A 19,837-nucleotide genomic window follows, 5' to 3' on the forward strand; every position below is an offset into this window, starting at 1 on the left:
GAGATTCAACCTCTTGTCCATTGTGCATTAGTCAACTCAACCATGTCCCGAGCATGATATTTAATTTTATTAGTAAAATTTAAAAGAATAATTTCATATATTGTCAATAATAATTTATACAATTGAAAGTAGTGACAAATCATGTATCAATAACTTTATTTTGCATCAAACTTCACTTCTTTATTAGTTAAATTTTAAAAATAAAAATATTTATGTTAACTAATTTGGAAACGAGTAATAAATTATTATAATATTATTAATATATATTTTTATTGCTAATTAAAAACATATCAATCAATTTTGAGGAAAGAAAGTCTTGACACAATAATAAAATTATTATATGTAACCAAGAGAATATGTTTGAGTGTTGGATTTGTATAGTCTCATATTGTAAAATACATGGAAATGATTAGGGTTTATAAAGAAAAAAGATAATTCTATTGGCATGAGATTTTTTGGGGAGAGCACAAGTGCTAAACCATGAGGACTTAAGTCCAAAGTGAGAAATATTATGCAATTATGGAAATATCTAATTTTTTCGATCCTACAAGTGGTATCAGAGCCTAGACAACTAGAAGGTTTAACTGCACAAGAATTCTATCATAGTAGGATATTAGAGGGAGCTTCATAAATCAAATTATATCTTTTTATTAATTTTAATTTTAATAAAGTATTAAGAAAATTTATTTAATGAAAAATAGTTAACTAGTCAAGATCAACGGTGAAAATCAGAGAAAAAAAATAAAAACGATCTAGATTTTAATCTATTAAAAATTAAAAATTATTGATTAAATCTAAACAAATTTAAAATTACTGACAAAATATAATTTAACTAGCAAAAAAAATTAATATTATCAATAAATATAAATCTCAACTAAATTTATTTTACGCATAATTTTAAATATTTAATAAACTACTTTATTTATATATATATATGAAATTTGGTGGGCCCCAATATAATAGGGGCCCTAGACATCGGCCTTAATGGCTTATGCCTTGAGCCGGCCCTATACAGGTTTATCGGAGGTTCGTGCGATCAGATAGAGACCTACGTCATCGACTCAGAGAGCGCCACGTGCCCAGTATCCATTGATTCAGCATTCGGACAGGATCATTAATATATATTGAAGTTTTTTATTTTATTGTTAAAATTTTTAAATATTCTGTTATCTATTTTAGTCAACGCTATAATAATAAAATAAAATTTTAAAGTGTTTTTATATCGATTAAGTTTTGGAGATATTTTAAAAAATGATTATTCCTAATGATTTAAAAAAAAAAAATTAAAATATGAATAATAATATAAGTTTTCTTGTTGCTGATAAAAAAGGAATAACGTCGCCGACTTCGTAGCGGAACGGACGGCAAATGGTTGAAGAAACCCAAAATTTGAACCCCAAAGATCGATACGTCTACCTCCGACGGCGATCCGTTCGCCGGATTCCGCCTTTCGAGTAGCCGGATTTGAGTCTAGGAAGGAATTCCCGACCAATATAGAGATATCCCCCTGCCCAAATTCGCCGCCTCCAGTTCGCTTCCCCATTTCTTCTGGTTTTGGTTTCATGGATCGGACTGACCTAGGGCATCAATATCACGGCCCTATGCGCTTCGTAGATGGAAAGTCTGATGCTCGATTCGATTCCCCTGTCTCGCCTTTCCCCTCTGTCGACCTTCCTCCGGCTCTGGCTCGTGCGAAGCAGTCGGCGGCTATTGGGCTCTCGAGACCCCGGCTGGCGAAGGCAAGGAAGCAACTTTCCTCGTCGCGAGCGAGGCCGGCTGTGGTTGCAGATACGAAGGATGGATCGGGGTTCAGTACATCCCGCTATACTGCGGCGGGGACAGCATCAGGTGCTCCTGAGAGTGATGGAGCCCAGGGGTTTCGTGAGAGGTTCGTGGGATGGAATCCGTTTGAGAGTTCAAAGTTGGATAATCTTGAGCATTCCAAGCATGGGAAGGATGCTGGTGCTTTTGTTTTTCAGAGTGGCATGGAAGCAAGCTCCAGTATCAGTCAAAGTATAGGAGAAGATCTTTCGAAGCAAGGGCGTGTTGATTATGATTCACAGCCAACAGTCAGAAATTTAGGACCTGAGAGTGTTGTAGCGGACCATGACAGAAACCGGTGTGTTGCTGCAGATGGTATGTTCACATTTGGGAATGGGTCGAAGGAAAATGTTTGTTCTGGTCAAAGTTCACCATTCATTGATCCAAACTTGGACGATTTTGCCTTGTCCAAGTCCAAAAGTGCCAGATTCGTCTATGGTGCTGGATCCTCATTAAATTTCAGCAGGAATTATACTGCCCCTCAGAATAAACCAAGCAATTTGGATCCCTTTGGATCTGTAGCTGGTGGGAAGAAAAGTTTTAAACCTCATTTGACTTCACCGGAGAGATCAAAACTCAGTGACCTAGATTTTAGTGCTTTTCATATAGGGACATCTAGAAGTGCAGCATTTGTTCCGGAGATAGTTAATAATCTAAAAGGACATGATCCTGACAAACTATCAAACAAAACATCTTCTGTTGTTGATAAGACACACATGGATTCTTATTCAAGTGGTCTGAGAAAAAGTGATACCATGAGCAGTAGCAAATCACAAAACCCAGGGGTTCCAGCTGTAAATACTTCTGTACCTACGAAGCTTGAAAGCACTTTCATTTTTGGGGTCAGTTCAACAAGCAATTCAGATTCAAAAGGCAGTGTTCCAGCGAATCACATGAGATCTCTAGGTAATGTGACCAATTGCAAAAGTGGTATTTATGATGAACTTCCTTCGCTATTCAGTAATAGAGTGCGGATAAGTTCTAGTTCAATTGCTTCTAATATTCCTTCATTCACTAGTCTGCATGATGACAAGGAGAAGCTGAATTTGCAAAATTATGGTGATCCTGTTGCTTCTCATTGGAGCAACCAAACTGAAGAGAAAGTGAAACACAACATTGCTAATTCTTTCATATTTGGTAATAATAAGTCTGCTTCAATTAGCCTTTGTGACAACATGGAGAAACTGAATTTGCAAAATTCTGGTGACCATGTTACTTCTCAAATGAAGAACCAAGCTGATGACTGTGGGAAGCTTAATTCTGCTAATTTATTTCTTTTTGGTAATAACAAGGGTGCTCCTAGTTCCTCTGCTGGTAGTCCTGTCAATGCATTGGCTGAGAAGATTGATACAGTGACTATTCAGAGTCCTGTGAATGTGCTGTCGGAGAAGATTAATAAAGTGAGTATTCAGAGTATGCAAGCATCACAATCTAGTGAGGCTCTCTTCAATTTCATGAGCATGCGAGAACAAGTCGGGATGCCACACATGGAATTTAGGAGCTCAAGAACTACTGATGACATGTTGAAAGAGAATTTGTTTTCTGGACCACGGAAAAGCGCGCCATTTAGTGGAAAGAAGGCAGAATCTAAGGCTTCCCGAATGAGAAAAAGAAATGGTAAACTAAATAATCTCAGTCCACAACACCAAACCTTTGCTCAAACATTTCCCTTTGCTGAAGAAGCTTTTGAAAGTAAATATACAGACTCTGCCAATTGTTACTCACCAATGGATTACACTCCTTATCAAGAAAACCTAGTTGTTGATGCAAGTTCAAGAGAAGATTCATCACCATTATATGAATTCAACCATGTTACCGAATCTGGAACACCAATTAATACAGAAAAATCTGTTAACATAGATGAAAGCGAGAATCTTATTTCTGCTACACAATGCTTGAATATCACTGAAGATAATCTACCACATGGAGAACCTGGTCATATTAATGCCAGAGATCAATTTGACAAAGATTTTGATCTCAATACTTCAGAAAGTTTTGTTTCTAAGCCTGAAATTATTGATTTTTCTTGTGAACATTGCTTTAATTCAATGGAAAAGGAAAATGAACTTCTCAGTGAAGGATGTATTGCAGAAGCTAGTGATTGTGGGGCATGCTTTACTTTCACTTCTAGTGTAGAAAGTTTTAGAGGGTCGGATTTTACTTTTGGTTCTTCATCTTTTACTCAAGTTCCATTGTCAACCTCTAAGCATCAATATCGAAGGAAAAACAGGATGGAAGTTGTTCCTGAGGTGTCAGATTCCAATTCAAGTTCCAGTCTCTTGGGTTCCATGACAAATACTATTCCAATTGACAGCAAGTCTATGCAATCAAATAATACAAGAGAAACCAAAAATGTGGGCAATACGGAAGACAAAACAAACACAAACCTGGAGACCAAGAAAGATCTTGAAAATTATCATTCTCAAAGAGTTGCAGAACAGGAAGCCTGTGAAAGATGGAGACTTAGGTACTTTCTAAGTTTCCTATTTGTTGACTCTATGTGCTTTCATATATTTTGTATGTCAGAGGCAGCAGTCCTAGCAGTATCAGTAATTCTATGTATAACTACTGGTAACTTTGATTAATCCTATTAAAGATTAGAGGGTCTTTTGTTTCAAAAAAATGCAATCAATTAATTGCAAACTGGGAATTACATTGTTGACAATTTGGCATGCATTAGGGGCAATCAAGCTTATGCAAACGGTCATCTGCTCAAAGCTGAGGAGTATTATACACAAGGGCTGAACTCTGTGTCTCATAAAGAACATTATGGAAGCTGTAATCGAGAATTGATGTTGTGCTACAGTAATCGTGCAGCTGCAAGGATGTCCCTTGGAAGGATGAGAGAAGCTCTTGATGACTGTATGCAAGCTGTTGCAATAGATTCCCACTTCCTGCGGGCTCAAGTAAGGATTGGAAAGTAAGTTGTCTTGGTTTGATTATTGATATCTTGTCTTCATATATTGTGTGCATACCCAGAATATTGAATTTTGGTTCTTCGAAACTGTACATCTCGCTTGATACTCAGTAGTTGTTGGGAATCCTTGGTTGTTAATTTAACTCATTTGAGAAGTGTGCCCATTTAATGAAATTGGTAGGCACCATAATGAAAATTGTAGATTATCTAATTATAAGGAAAATTATATCAAGTCTTTTATTTTGTTTCTGCGTTGTTTGAAACTTCTGTTTCTATGAAGAAATTTTGAAAAGACGAAAAGAAACCTTTGGCATTCGATATACATTCCGCAAGACAAAATATTTTAGTGAAACTGTGAAAGCATGCACAATTAGACGAAACAAGAAGACTGACCAAGAAATCATATTAATATAAGCTTCTAGTTGTGTCTGAATTTTAAGTTGAAAGTGCAAACTAAGATATGAGAGTTAACTGTTAAGTTAAAATTATTTTCTGTCAATATAGTAGAGTGATACCAGTTAATCTTCCTACTCAGGAACTTTTCATTTTTGCCTAATCTCCACATATCAAATTACATGGTTTAGGCCATTACTACAGTATACCTTTCTTTCTATTCTTTCTAATATGATCTGGTGTTCCATATTTCCATTGTCTTTACCTGAAGATTCTGAGTGAGATGATTTCACCATTCTTTCTAATATGGTCTCGTATTCCATTTTTCCATAGTCCTTATCTGAAAGATTCCCTTGAGATGATTTAATTTTAATACTTGTTGCCAAACAGCTACTTGAATACTAATTTTGCTGCAAAATACTAAGCTCCTTTGCCTATGATAGGAAATTTTAGAGGATTTTCTAGTAGCTATTTACTACTAAGCTTTTAGTTAACTAAAATTGTTTGATAGCGAGATATTTAGTGGAATAATACATTGTTGCTTTTGTCTTGCTTTATGGTAGACAAAACTATGATAATGGCTAATGTTCGTTTGACATAGTTGCTATCTCGCATTGGGAGAAGTTGATAGAGCTATGATACATTTTAAAGAATGCTTATCTTCAATGCCTAAGGGAAACCAGGATGCAAAAATATTGACCGAAGCTTCTGATGGACTTGAGAAAGCTCAGGTAGCACTTGATCTAGTTATTGCATCAAGTATTTTATAGTAGAACTTGATGTGTGATTTACGTTACATACAAAAAGTTTTATGCTTTTGAGATAGCTCTCAATAGCCCAGAAACCAACAAGGACCTGTAATCTCCGAAAGTTTTTTGGGGAGCATGATAGAGATATGGCTATGTGTGGCAGTTCTTTTTTTCAGTTTAATTTCCATGACAAATACTTGAGTAGCAGATTAAAAACCTTTCTGAAAGGAATAATTTGACCTTTTAAGATTAGATGGCAGATACAGAATATCAGGTTCTTTTGAGAAAGGATATCCTTTGGGTAAGTACCAGGATAACTTGGATGATATGGAAAATTTCATGTTTTGTTTGTCATTGCTTATTTGTGGAAAATGAAGAACAATCACCTCATATATGCTATGCAATATCCTGTATCTGAGAATCTTTTCTTATTAGTACTCCCTAGGAGCGGAGTCTAGGCAAGCTAACATGAATACTAGACTCAGCCTACAAAATTAACGTTTTCTATTTTTCTTCCGTCATGTTTCATTTATGCAACTATTTCGTTTATGCAACTAAAGAAATGATGATGCTAAAGATGATTATTTTCAAACCATATAATTTTTTTTTAAAAATAGTAATAGATGGGTTTACCAGTTATATTGAAGATGAAATAATGAGCCTTTTTTTATGTATACTACTTGTAGATGATATTGTGCTAGTTGATTCAGTATAAACACAATAAACTTGGAACTTGAATTATTTAGAGAAATTTAGAAACTAATGGTTTTGAGTTATGTAATTAAAATGATATCTGAGATGTGGTTTCTATTTAGCTAAAAAATAAGGGAATAATTAAGATTAGTGAACCAGAAATCCATGCAAACAGTTTTAAATATCTTCGATTCATTATCCAACTAAGAGATGTTGACGAATATATCATTGTTGATAATAATATAATAGATGAATTAGTAAAATGGTGGTATTTTATATAGTTGTGTGCCTCTTAGGCTAAAAGTACTTTATAATGCTGTTGTACACCCAACTGGTATTAGTGTTAACAGTTAGCAAACAACACAACAAAAAAATAGTGTAGCTAACATGACAATACTAAGATGGAAATTGTAAGCATATTATTAGATGAGAGCAATTAGTTGTAATTTCCAAAGATGATAAATGAAATAAAGTGTGTGAAGATTCTTGGTCTGACATGTATTGTTCTGATGTAACAGCATGTGGCCGATCATGTGGGTCACGCTGAGGAGCTTTTACATAAAAAGAAATTTGATGAAGTGACAAAGGCCTTACAACTGATCTCGGAGTCACTACTAATAAGTACACATTCAGAAAGATTGATGGAATGGAAAGCTGAGGCTCTCCTTATGGTTTGTGGTTTAAATATCTTGGAGTAGCGTCCTTTACATATTAATTTTCTTCTTGCTGCATATATATTAGAAAGTAGCAATAGTAGTCATACTATCTCATAGATTTTGTCGGAATATATATAATCACGTATATTTCTTTTGGCTGTATGTATTTTTCTATCTTGAATGCTTCTTCAATTTTACAGATTCGAAGGTATGAAGAAGTTATCAAATTCTGTGAGCAAACTATGGAACATGCTGAATATAATGTGTTGACATCTGGAACCAATGGGCAGTCAAGCAAAGTAGAAAAACCTGAAAATTTACAAGATTTTCCTCTAGGGCTTTGGCGTTTGCACTTGATGGCAAAGGCTAACTTCTTTTTGGGAAGACTTGATGAAGCATTTGAATTACTAAAGAAGCACAATCAAAGGAAAAGTATAACTGACACGTACGATTCAATCTTATTTGCAATTTATAAGTTACTTGGGACATACCAATTTTCAAATATGTTCTTATAATTATATAATGATACCCAGGAATAGCAATGAGCCAGACTCTTCAACTCAGCTTTTTGCTACCATTCATGATCTTTTACACCTTAAAGTAAGCCCATTCATTTTCTTTAAGCCTTTTCTACTTCTCAGAACTATTTTATAAATTCCATGTAAAATAATGTATACTTGAGACACCTGATCTTGTAGCTATATTATTTAGTTTTTGGTGTTTGGAATCATAGGACATTTGATTACTGTAAGTTGAGGTAAACTTAACCAGGTCAGTTGCTTTTTGTAGTGTAAATACTAGTTAACAACAACACCACAACAATGCTATACACCTGAATTGATTCTTTGACTCTTTGTTTTTTTTAATCTTTAGAAAATGGGAAACATAGTCATGTAAAGACTGGTGATAATTTATTTTAAAACTAATTTTACTAGGCTCCGAACACATTATGAGTAAAGTGCTATAATGGCAGGATAAGGCAGAACTTCTAGGGGATTGAATGAGATGCTGGTAGTCAATATTACATATTATCTGTTGGAGAAGTATTATGAGGCTAACACAGGATTGTAGCATCAAGTAATTTGATAGGCTATTTACATATTCGACCACCCACCAGTAGTGCCTATCTAGATGTTCTATCCTTGTAAACATTTTTTCTTATCTGTAGGCTATATTTTCCTTTTCCTCAAAAAGTAAATAACTGGGAGCATGAACAGTGGTTAAAGGAGAAGAAATGGATTGGTTAAAGCATTGTTTTTTTCATTTAATTACTTCCACCAAAAGCATTAAACAATATGTAGCATGGTGTCCAATTCAATCTAAAAAGGTAATGTTTATTCACAAGAGAGTAGATATAGACCTAGAGTAGGTAAATACACTAACATTCAGAAAGAAGTGAACTAGTAATAAATGAAACAATATGCCCACAATGAATTTTTATGAGGTTCTGCTACTTTACACTTTCTGTGTCAATTTTGTGCTATTTTTCATAATCATGTGGATACTTCTTTTCATGACAATGTTTCGATCTTATCTGTTTGTTTATTCCTTCATATACATGCAGAGGTCTTTGTATTGATGTCATTATTGCAATGTCTCATTATCAGGCTGCTGGAAATGAAGCATTTAAAGAAGGGAGGCATTTGGATGCAATAAAACATTACAGTGCTGCTTTAGCATTGAATATTGAATCACGCCCATTTACTGCAATATGCCTGTCTAACCGTGCTGCTTCATACCAATCCCTAGGCCAAATTACTGATGCAATTGCAGATTGCAGTCTAGCCATAGCTCTTGATCCTACCTACCCAAAGGTTGGCCAGTAACTATATTTCCTGTTTTTCAAATTGTAATTTGAACTTTTAACAGATTTCAGCACCTGGCCTTTGTACTTCAATCAAACCGTAGCCTAGACACATGCTTATAGCTTATATAGAAAATATTCTCTCTCTCTCTTAAACCAGTCAATGAATCCTTAATTGCACAGAAAAACACCTTTCTGGGCATCACCGAACCTGGACTTTGAGTTTTTGTGAAGTAGGAACTGAGTTCAGGTTCTCCCTGGTCACTTTGCTTATTTGATTGTATTGCTTATTTGATTGTATTAGAAAGGAACATTGCAACTAAGATTTGGATATGCATATATTATCAAACCAATCTCAAGTATCTGTGACAAATTCCTAAACCAATTTGGAAAAAACTCCTGGAGAGCACCAAAAAGTTTACAAATCAACCACTTTGCTAGAAATTATCGAAATTGTCTTAAACTAAAATTCCTGAACCAAATTGTTCAAACCTTCTTAGAAACAACTTAACACGGGAAGTATTAGACTTGTTCATTACAAGGACATGGTTTCAAAATTGTTTTAAATGTGCTGCTATTAATAATATGCGTGTACTTTTTGATGATATTGATGACCAGACTAGACCATATAGTTTGTGTATGTTTCTGTTATATGTACTCCTGCAATATAACTCAAAGGTTAAGAATAATGGTATCAGATTTATGCTTAACAAACTATTATTTGAAACTTTGCTCTATGTGCTGATTTGTTGTTTTTGTTGCTGTATGATAGGCACTTTCTAGAAGGGCTTCCTTATATGAGATGATCAAAGACTACGAACAAGCATCTAATGATCTCCACAGACTTGTGTCTCTTTTGCAAAGGCAAATCAAAATCAAGGATAATCAAAATGTTTGTGCAGAGAACTCGGACAGTAACCTTAGTGATCTACATCACACCCGATTGCGACTTTCTATTGCAGAGGAAGCGGCTAGGAAAGATATCCCTTTGGATATGCACCGTATATTGTGAGCTCTCACCAACTTTTGTCTTTTTTAATTCATGGTTATACTATGTTTTTAGAAAGACATTATTTCAAAAAGAAATTCATGATTTTCAAGCCCGAATGTCAATTGTTTATGCTAGTTCTCCACTATTCCAACATTTATAACAGTCACATTAGGGTAAAACATGAATTGAACATTACTAGTGCTATAGACTTACATGGTGCTTTAAGAATCTATGAAGCCTATCCAAGTAGGTTGGGCAAAGACAGATGGATAATGATGAAAATGATGATTAGTGTAAAATGATGAATGGGTTGTGCTGATGGATGTTCACCAATTGTTGTAGACATCCATTTCCCTTTCTTTGCAAAGGGGTCACTACTTTTTTGTTTCTGTCCCCAGATTAAACAGAATTGTTATTCAGAAAATCTTTCAAAAAATTTCAGTTTGAATTTGATATACTGATATTTAGGATTAATTTCATTGATCTAAATATTTGTCCATTAGTGAACATGCATATGCAGAACACTTGCTAGTCTTGTTTGGGCAACCCAGTTTATTACTACTTGTGTATACAGGGGAATTGAACCATCAAGCTCTGCTGCTGATATAAAGAAGGCATACCGGAAAGCTGCACTCCGACATCACCCTGACAAGGTATAGTTTAATGGACAATAATTTTCAAATATTTTGATACGACACCAAAATTGAACCAAAGCACTCAAAGAATTGGGGCTGAGTTGATGCTCCAAAAAAAAAAAAAAACTCAGAGAATGAAAACTCACAACTGGGATTTTTTATCACTTGAAAAATGATTAATATTGAAGAATTTCACCTCTTTGGTTGATCTCAACCCAAACAAACTAGGAAAATAATCTAATGCAAATTAGGAAATACACTAATCTAGATAGATTTCTACTAAAACTATTTTGCCATTCAAATTAGAACATACTAACACTAATTAATATCCTAAAAATTAAACAGTTACCAACTTAAATTCTTCCTAAAAAAATTAGTTTCCTTGTTTGCTTTATATTTAACCCTTTCTCAGTTTATTAACTTCTACTCCAACTTCAGGCTGGTCAGATCTTGGTTAGGAGTGAAACCTCTGAACGGGTTTGGAAAGAGGTAGCTGAGGAAGTCCACATGGATGCAGACAGATTGTTCAAGTTGATAGGAGAGGCATACACAGTGCTTTCTGACGCCACACGGTATAAATTTAATAAAATTTAAGAGAAAATAATTATGCCTCATCTCCCTCCTCCGGAGTTTGCACTCACTAAACCATGCTGAGATACAAAGGCGCTAAAAGTGAGAAAGAAGTTGAGATGCGGCTTTCCTACCCGCAAGGTATAATCTACTAACATTTGAGAGAATATGATTATGCTTCATCTTCCTTTCTCAAAATCTCCACTCAGTAAATCATTTTTTTTGAGAGACAGGAGCCAAAAACAAGAGGAAACTTTGAGGTGCGAGCCCATTTCTATTGACATGCTGAAGAAGAATGTTTATACTTGGTAAACTGAAAACAGAGGACAGTTCATGTATGCTTTGGGCAGATGCATGGGTGACTGCGTCTGCATGCTTCTGTGTGTTGTATACATGTAGAGAGGATTTGTATTTGTATTTGTATTTTGTTTGTGAATATTTTTTTAATTTAATTAACTTGATTTATGTATAATCTACGATGATCTTTGACAGTTAATTCAACACTCGAGCGTTTACGATAAAGAATGTGTGAGGTCAGAAGATTTGACATGATCTTTCACACATGGCTCTTGGTAACCTAATTTTTTTTTTTTCTATATGCCAGATATCTGAATTTTACACCTGATTAATCCTGGAATAGATAATCTGATTTCATATTTTATCCGCTAAGTAAATTCAAGAAATACTGTAGCCCATGACGTGACGCTTTAACTTTATTAATAGTCAATCGCCGTAGATGCAACCTACAAAAAAAATTGAACTTGGTTGTTTGGAAAATATACCCCGCCTCTCATTACTTTTGATCTTACAAAGAATGCATTCTCAGTAAATCAAAATGAGGTGATGAATTTTTCATATAAATTAAAAAAAGAAAACAAAGCCTAACAAGCTGTTCATGATAAGTAAAGAAAAATAAAAATAGGAGAAAAAATGGATCTATTCCTTATCTTTTGAATAAAACAAAAAAAATACAAGCAATATCATTTCTTCCTTCTCCGTAAAATGAAGTCAAAGAAATAGGGTCTGCTCTGTTTCTTTCCGAGCAAAGCAGATAAATTCTAGTATATGTGAGAATTTAATTATCGGATATTTATAACATTATCGACCAAGTAATTGTGGTTTACAACAGATGAAAGAGCATGATGTTTTCGATACAACAAAAGAAATGGAAAATTTTACATGAATTCTTGACTCTGTTTGCTTCTCTTTTTTTTTTTCCATCCTCCTTTCTTTCATCTAATCCTTTTGGCAAAATGCAAGAACAACCAGGTCTGTCTGTACAGAGAAAAGCTGTGTATCCACAAAAAACTGTTCCAACATTTGATCATAAATAAAAAATAATTTATATGTATATAGATAAAAGGTATATAAAAAGAACTTTAGGATTACAAAATTATGATTCTTCAAAACAGTATGTGACTGATCTACTTGTCAATTCAATGAAGGGTTGTACAGGTTCCCATTCTAATCAACAGGTGAAAAAACAAGAACAAATGGATAATTATGAACAGATTATATGAGACGTATCATTTATGAGTAGAATTCAACTGTTTGAGACAAATAAACTCCTCGGATCAATACAAATGGATAGAGCAAGAAAAGGAATGCAATGGAATGTACCTTCATAAAAGGTCTGTCGTGATATGGAAAAGAATCCATATAACTATCTGTCAACAGCACTGAAACCTGTAGATGGCACAAAGCAGAAGGTTAACAATATAATTATCTTTATCCTAGTATCACTACAGTATTATGTCTATTATTTATCTTAGTTACAGAAGTTTCAACTTCAAATCTTCACTTAAACCTTTCAAAAACTTAGTCAAGCCGTTAGGACAATGTAACAGCGATCAAGGTCATGCTAAGAAAAAAAAATTGTTTTTATTGGAATACATGAAATAATAACCTTGGAGATGAGAACATTGTCAAAATCAGAAACAAACCTTGTCATTGGTACCTTGTCATTGTTAGATTGCACATTTGTGATAGTGTGGGATCGTAGATTGGAGCAAAATGAATCAAGATACAACCTAATAATTGCCAAGAAACCTTTAGCAGCTTCAATCTGTGAAGATGAGCAAAAAAACATTAGTAGACCTAATTATAACTTTAGAGTGTACATTAAAATTACTTATTATGAATATACATTCATCTCCATAAATTCCGGATGGAAATTTATATGCAATTAGCTACCATGAAAATACAATCAAGTTGTGTACTCGTGTGTTTTACGATATCAAGGAACATAACACAACAGCTTTTGAGTACCAAAAACAAAAAAAATCCACTACCCAGTATGTGAATTTATCATTTAGTGGGATAATCCACTACCAGTAAATGGGCAAGTCATACTTATGGAAACTGGGTCAACACTACAAATATATACCCAACTTAAAATTCTGTTCGCCATTGTTTGATGTTAACAATCATGCTTGAACAGGAATTACCTGGGCATCTGTGCACTCATACACAGGTCTTCTTTGGGCTAGGTAGCTTTTATCAATGGCAGATAATATGACCTATCAAATATGGAATTTACTTTGCCATAATTGTGCTAATTAGCTGTGTACATATTATTACCTAGAGTAGATTATTTGTAATTAGTACATACTTAAATTAGATTATCAGTAATTAATATGGTAGCTATATTTACTTTGTTACTAAAGATAAATTGTAAAGCAATTCTATTTAATGAGAAAGCTCCGGAGAAGAAAGGGACACTTTTTTCTGGAATTTCAAAACTGTTTTGTCATGGTATCAGAGCCAAAGGAAGGCTGAAATTTCTTCTGCCCTTAAAGCTCTCTGGTTTGTTTCTTTTGGGTTGATTTCCAATCAACAATTTTTTTTTCTCTCTGTTGATTGACTTGTGATTGAGAGTTTGGATTAAGATTTCTGTTTTTCTAGATTGACTTGTTTTTCAGATGGCTAATGAGAATTTTTCTGGAAGAATACCTACGGAGACTTTGGCAATCAAATTTACCGGAAAGAATTATGCAACATGGGAATTTCAGTTCCGGATGTTTCTGAAAGGGAAGGAACTTTGGGGTCACATTGATGGGTCTTTAATGGCTCCTGAAAACGCTAAGGACCTTGGTCAATGGGAGACAAAGGATGCCCGAATTATCTCTTGGCTTCTCGGATCCATCGAAGCTCATATGGTGAACAATTTACGTCCTTTTAATACGGCTAAGGAGATGTGGGATTACCTGAAACGAATAAATCATCAAGATAATACTGCAAGGCGATTCCAACTAGAGCTTGAGATTGGTAACCTCAGTCAAGGTGATCTTTCTATTGAGCAATATTATTCTGGATTTCTTAATCTTTGGGGTGAATATTCTAATATTATATATTCAAAAGTACCAAAGGAGGCCTTAGCTAGTATTCAGGCAATTCATGAAGTTAGTAAATGCGATCAATTTTTAATGAAATTGAGATCAGACTTTGATGTTGCTCGGGCTGGATTGCTAAATAGAAATCCAGTTCCTTCTTTGGATATATGTCTTGGAGAATTGTTGCGTGAAGAACAAAGATTGACTACCCAAGCTGTTCTAGGTGCATCACTAGAAAAATCTACAGTTATCAATGTTGCTTATGCTGCTCAAGGGAGGAACCGTGGTAAGGATCAACTGCAGTGCTATAGTTGTAAGGAGTTTGGGCATATTGCTCGCAACTGCAGTAAGAAATTCTGCAACTATTGTAAGCAACATGGGCACATTATCAAGGAGTGTCCTACACGTCCGGAAAATCGACGAACCCAAGCTTTTCAAGCTACTATTCCAAATCTGAATGTTATTAGTCCTACATCTACAGTCACTGGCACCAATCAATCTGTTCTTACGCCAGAGATGGTCCAACAGATGATTCTTACAGCCTTTTCTACTCTTACTCTTCAGGGCCAAGGTATGAATATTTCTTCTTCATGGATTGTTGATTCTGGGGCGTCCAATCATATGACTGGGTCACCTGATCTGTTGCATAATGTACGACAGTATAATGGCTCACAAAATATTCAAATTGCTAATGGCAATAATCTTCCAATTACAGCCATTGGTGATATAGGGTCTTCTTTTAGTCATGTATTTATCTCTCCTGGGTTGTCTACAAATCTAATTTCTGTTGGTCAGATGGTTGATAATCACTGTGATGTACATTTCTCTCATGATGGTTGTATTGTACAGGATCAGGTGTCGGGTCAGGTGATCGCGAAGGGGCCTAAAGTGGGAAGATTATTTCCGTTGCAGTTTTCTGTTCCTAGAAATTTGTCCTTCTCTTCTATTGTTACTGCAAATAAGGCTGATATTTGGCATAAACGATTGGGCCATCCGAATAATGTGATTTTATCCAATTTAATGAAGAATGACTTTCTTGGTGACAATATTCAGTCTTTTAAACATCTATTACCTCTTGCCTGCACTACTTGTAAACTTGGGAAAAGTAAAGTTCTACCTTTTCCTACTCATGGTGGTCGTGCTAAAACATGCTTTGAGATAATACATAGTGCTGTTTGGGGCATTACTCCAGTTACTTCCCATGCACAATATAGATATTTTGTGACGTTTATTGATGACTATAGTCGATTCACGTGGATATATTTTCTACGTAGTAAAGCTGATGTGTTCACTGTTTTTCAAAAATTTCTGGCTTTTATTGAGACACAATTCTCTACGTGCATTAAGATTTTACGATCTGATAATGGTGGTGAATATCTATCACATGAATTTCAAGCCCTTTTGCAAAACAAAGGTATTTTATCACAACGGTCATGTCCTTATACTCCCCAGCAAAATAGGGTGGCTGAACGAAAACATCGTCACTTATTGGATATGGTACGCACACTCCTCCTAGAGTCCTCAGTTCCGCCTACATTTTGGGTGGAAGCCTTGTCTACTGCTGTGTATTTGATTAATCGGTTGCCCTCTCAACAACTGAATTTTGATTCTCCTTACTATCGTCTTTTCGGTATGCATCCTGATTATCACATGTTGCACACATTTGGGTGTGTTTGTTTTGTCCACTTGCCGTCTCATGAGCGTCACAAGCTTACAGCTCAATCTGTACAGTGTGCTTTTATGGGTTACAACAATGTTCAAAAAGATTTTCTATGTTATGATGCGATTGCTAATCGTTTGCGTATTTCCCGAAATGTGATTTTCTTTGAGCATGAGTATTATTTTCCGCAACATGTTTCTCCTTCTGGAAGTATTCTTCTTCCTCATTTTGAGAATACCTCTCCATCAACTGATCGTTTTATACCTGGCGTTATATATCAACGACGAAAAACCTCACCATCACAAACTCTTCCCGATCCTAATCCAATGGTTCTTCGAAAATCCTCTCGCACTCGTCATCCTCCTGATAAATATGGTTTTTCTGCCACTTTAGCTGATACTACAGTTCCTACCTCTTATTCGCATGCGACTAAGGAGACATGTTGGGTTAAAGCTATGCAGGATGAACTTCAGGCTCTTCAGGAGAATCACACTTGGGATATTGTTCCTTGCCCGAGTGGTGTTAAGCCCATTGGTTGTAAATGGGTATATTCTATTAAGCTACGATCTGATGGCTCACTTGATAGATATAAAGCAAGGCTGGTGGTACTTGGTAATCGCCAGGAGTATGGAGTGGATTATGAGGAGACATTTGCTCCTGTAGCTAAGATGACGACAGTGCGACTTATCCTTACTATCGCTGCTTCCAAGGGATGGTCATTACAACAAATGGATGTGAAAAATGCCTTTTTGCATGGAGATCTTAAGGAAGAAATTTATATGACTCCACCATCAGGATTATTTTCTACACCCTCTTCTGATGTTTGCAAACTAAAACGTTCACTCTATGGTTTAAAGCAGGCTCCACGTGCTTGGTTTGACAAGTTCCGCTCTACGCTTATTAACTTCTCTTTTGTCCAAAGTCAGTATGATTCTTCTTTATTCCTGTGCAAAACTGCAAAAGGAATCGTCTTGCTCCTGGTATATGTTGATGATATTGTTATTACAGGGTCCGACTCTGTCTTAATTTCTCAGCTTCAAGAGCATCTTCAGGGGTCTTTCCATATTAAAGACTTGGGATCTTTACACTATTTTTTGGGGCTTGAAGTACACTCTACTCCAGCTGGAATTTTCTTACACCAACATAAATATCTTCAGGGGACAATGGCTTTAGCTGGTCTACAGGATGGTCGTTCTGTTGATCATCCTTTAGAGGTGAACGTTAAATATCGCCGTGATGAGGGTGATTTTCTCCCAGATCCATCTTTATATAGACAACTAGTGGGGAGCTTGAACTATCTGACTATTACCCGGCCTGATATTGCCTTTTCTGTTCAACAAGTTAGTCAATTTCTACAAGCACCTACACATCTTCATTTGGCTGCAGTTCGACGCATTGTTCGCTATTTGCATGGCACTTCTTCCCGGGGACTTTTCTTCTCTGCGGGCTCTCCTATTCGTTTGGTTGCATATAGTGATGCTGATTGGGCTGGTTGTTCTGATACTCGACGCTCAGTTACAGGTTGGTGCATGTTTTTGGGTACCTCTCTTATTGCGTGGAAAAGTAAGAAGCAAGATCGGGTGTCTAAGTCTTCCACAGAATCAGAGTATCGCGCTATGTCCTCTGCTTGTTCTGAAATAGTTTGGCTTCGGGGACTGTTGGGTGAACTTGGGTTTTCCCAACTTGAACCTACTCCACTTCATGCAGATAATACTAGTGCTATTCAAATTGCTGCTAATCCAGTATTTCATGAACGCACCAAACACATCGAAGTAGATTGTCATTCTATTCGTGAGGCATATGATGCTTGTGTCATCACTCTTCCACATATAACCACTGAATTCCAAATTGCTGATGTGTTTACTAAAGCTCTCTCCCGACATCGTCATCACTTTCTTATTAACAAATTGATGCTTGTTGATCATCCAGCATCAATTTGAGGGGGGATATCAATGGCAGATATTATGGCCTATCAAATATGGAATTTACTTTGCCATAATTGTGCTAATTAGCTGTGTATATATTATTACCTAGAGTAGATTATTTGTAATTAGTACATACTTAAATTAGATTATCAGTAATTAATATGGTAGCTATATTTACTTTGTTACTAAAGATTAATTGTAAAGTAATTCTATTTAATGAGAAAGCTCCGGAGAAGAAAGGAACACTTTTTTCTGGAATTTCAAAGCTGTTTTGTCAATGACTGCCAAGAAACCTTTAGCAGCTTCAATCTGTGAAGATGAGCAAAAACACATTAGTAGACCTAACTGTAACTTTAGAGTGTACATTAAAATTACTTATTATGAATATGCATTCATCTCCATAACTTCCGGATGGAAATTTATGTGCAATTATCTACCATGAAAATACAATCAAGTTGTGTACTCGTGTGTTTTACGATATCAAGGAACATAACACAACGGCTTTTGAGTACCAAAAACAAGAAAAATCCACTACCCAGTATGTGAATTTATCATTTAGTGGGATAATCCACTACCAGTAAATGGGCAAGTCATACTTATGGAAACTGGGTCTACACCACAAATACCTACCCAACTTGAAATTCTTTACACCATTGTTTGATGTTAACAATCATGCTTGAACAGGAATTACCTGAACATCTGTGCACTCCTACACAGGTCTTCTTTGGGCTAGGTAGCTTTCACCAACAAGCTTTGCTAGCAGGAGCCTTGAAGATATAGTGTCTATCTTAATCCAATGTCCTACCTAACTTCATTTTGGAAAGTCATCTCCATGTGGTTTCACTGCAAGTGAATCCCTTGGCAGGAGGACAATGATAGTACAGTTCCTATGTCCTTTGTGACGGGTTGTAAGATCATGGACCCAATGGTAGACAAGAATAGAATTTAAATCTTATCACCGAAGTAATTATACCAAGCTCATAAAGAATCTTTTGTGATTGTTTTCTCATCGAAGTAAATGCACAGGAACTTTGCAAGCAGAAAAATGCATAATGGGAGACCTGTTAACTCTACTGCCACATGACCAACAAACTATTACATCATATCAAAAATATTCTCCTACCATGATTCAGTAGACCAAGGAACTATATTTTAGCATCACTGATATTGAGATAAACCACATATGCAAGAGAACCAAACGATTATTTTAATTCTTTAAGTTGATCATAATATGTATATGCTCAGAAAAGTAAAAAAGGAGACAAAATACTGAACTTATGATGTATGGAACAGGTGCATCAAGAAAGTCCATCATGTCATTTGGCAAAACCTTAATTTCAGATGCAAGCACATGTTATTGGACAATAGGTAGAGAGATAACTCTCCAGCCAAAATATCAATAAAGAATTGGCAAGTTCAAGTTACATAAAACAAGGCATTAGAAGGCAATGCCACTGATAGGGGCGTATCAATGGAAGAACTGTTAATACTGATGCTGACAAGACTCCCTGTTTTTATTAAATGTTGATTACATGATATATACAATAGCTTCAATTTAGAAGATGAGATAGATAACCAAACAACAACTGTTATTTATTACGTGCACCAAAATTCAGAGTCTAGATGACACTAAAGAATGCTTGAGAAACCGCAAACAAGGATTGTAAGATAGGAGTCTAGATGGTCCTCAG

At 35.5% G+C, this 19,837-nt stretch overlaps 2 protein-coding genes across 3 annotated transcripts; one reads left to right on the forward strand and one right to left on the reverse strand.

The window, feature by feature from the left end:
• The first annotated feature begins 1,335 nt into the window (after positions 1-1,335).
• On the forward strand, positions 1,336-11,751 carry LOC121989783. Of its 2 annotated transcripts, none has more exons than XM_042544024.1 (11): positions 1,336-4,288; positions 4,502-4,741; positions 5,733-5,862; positions 7,092-7,244; positions 7,430-7,674; positions 7,763-7,829; positions 8,837-9,043; positions 9,806-10,041; positions 10,599-10,677; positions 11,098-11,370; positions 11,463-11,751. In XM_042544024.1, the coding sequence occupies exons 1-10, from the start codon at positions 1,563-1,565 to the stop codon at positions 11,251-11,253; spliced, it is 4,239 nt and encodes a 1,412-aa protein (XP_042399958.1). In that variant the 5' UTR covers positions 1,336-1,562; the 3' UTR covers positions 11,254-11,370; positions 11,463-11,751. The 2 variants fall into 2 exon arrangements, with proteins under 2 accessions (XP_042399958.1, XP_042399959.1); XM_042544025.1 differs by having other exon boundaries at positions 7,769-7,829.
• A 714-nt stretch (positions 11,752-12,465) lies between these two features.
• On the reverse strand, positions 12,466-13,776 carry LOC121991618. Its single transcript, XM_042545602.1, has 5 exons — positions 13,769-13,776; positions 13,677-13,722; positions 13,187-13,294; positions 12,850-12,915; positions 12,466-12,537 (listed from the first exon to the last, which is right to left on the reverse strand). The coding sequence occupies exons 1-5, from the start codon at positions 13,774-13,776 to the stop codon at positions 12,466-12,468; spliced, it is 300 nt and encodes a 99-aa protein (XP_042401536.1).
• Positions 13,777-19,837: the final 6,061 nt, after the last annotated feature.

The sequence above is a fragment of the Zingiber officinale genome, chromosome 6B, assembly GCF_018446385.1.
Source record: "Zingiber officinale cultivar Zhangliang chromosome 6B, Zo_v1.1, whole genome shotgun sequence".
Classification (NCBI taxonomy): domain Eukaryota; kingdom Viridiplantae; phylum Streptophyta; class Magnoliopsida; order Zingiberales; family Zingiberaceae; genus Zingiber; species Zingiber officinale.

Excerpts from the sequence above, each read along its gene's own strand:
- LOC121989783 (XM_042544024.1), top strand. The coding sequence starts at position 1,563 with ATGGATCGGACTGACCTAGGGCATCAATATCACGGCCCTATGCGCTTC. Across the intron at positions 4,289-4,501 it reads TGTGAAAGATGGAGACTTAG|GGGCAATCAAGCTTATGCAA; the intron begins GTACTTTCTAAG and ends GGCATGCATTAG. Across the intron at positions 10,678-11,097 it reads TCCGACATCACCCTGACAAG|GCTGGTCAGATCTTGGTTAG; the intron begins GTATAGTTTAAT and ends CTCCAACTTCAG.
- LOC121991618 (XM_042545602.1), bottom strand. Across the intron at positions 13,295-13,676 it reads ATGAGTGCACAGATGCCCAG|ATTGAAGCTGCTAAAGGTTT; the intron begins GTAATTCCTGTT and ends TCATCTTCACAG. Across the intron at positions 12,916-13,186 it reads TGCAATCTAACAATGACAAG|GTTTCAGTGCTGTTGACAGA; the intron begins GTACCAATGACA and ends TGCCATCTACAG.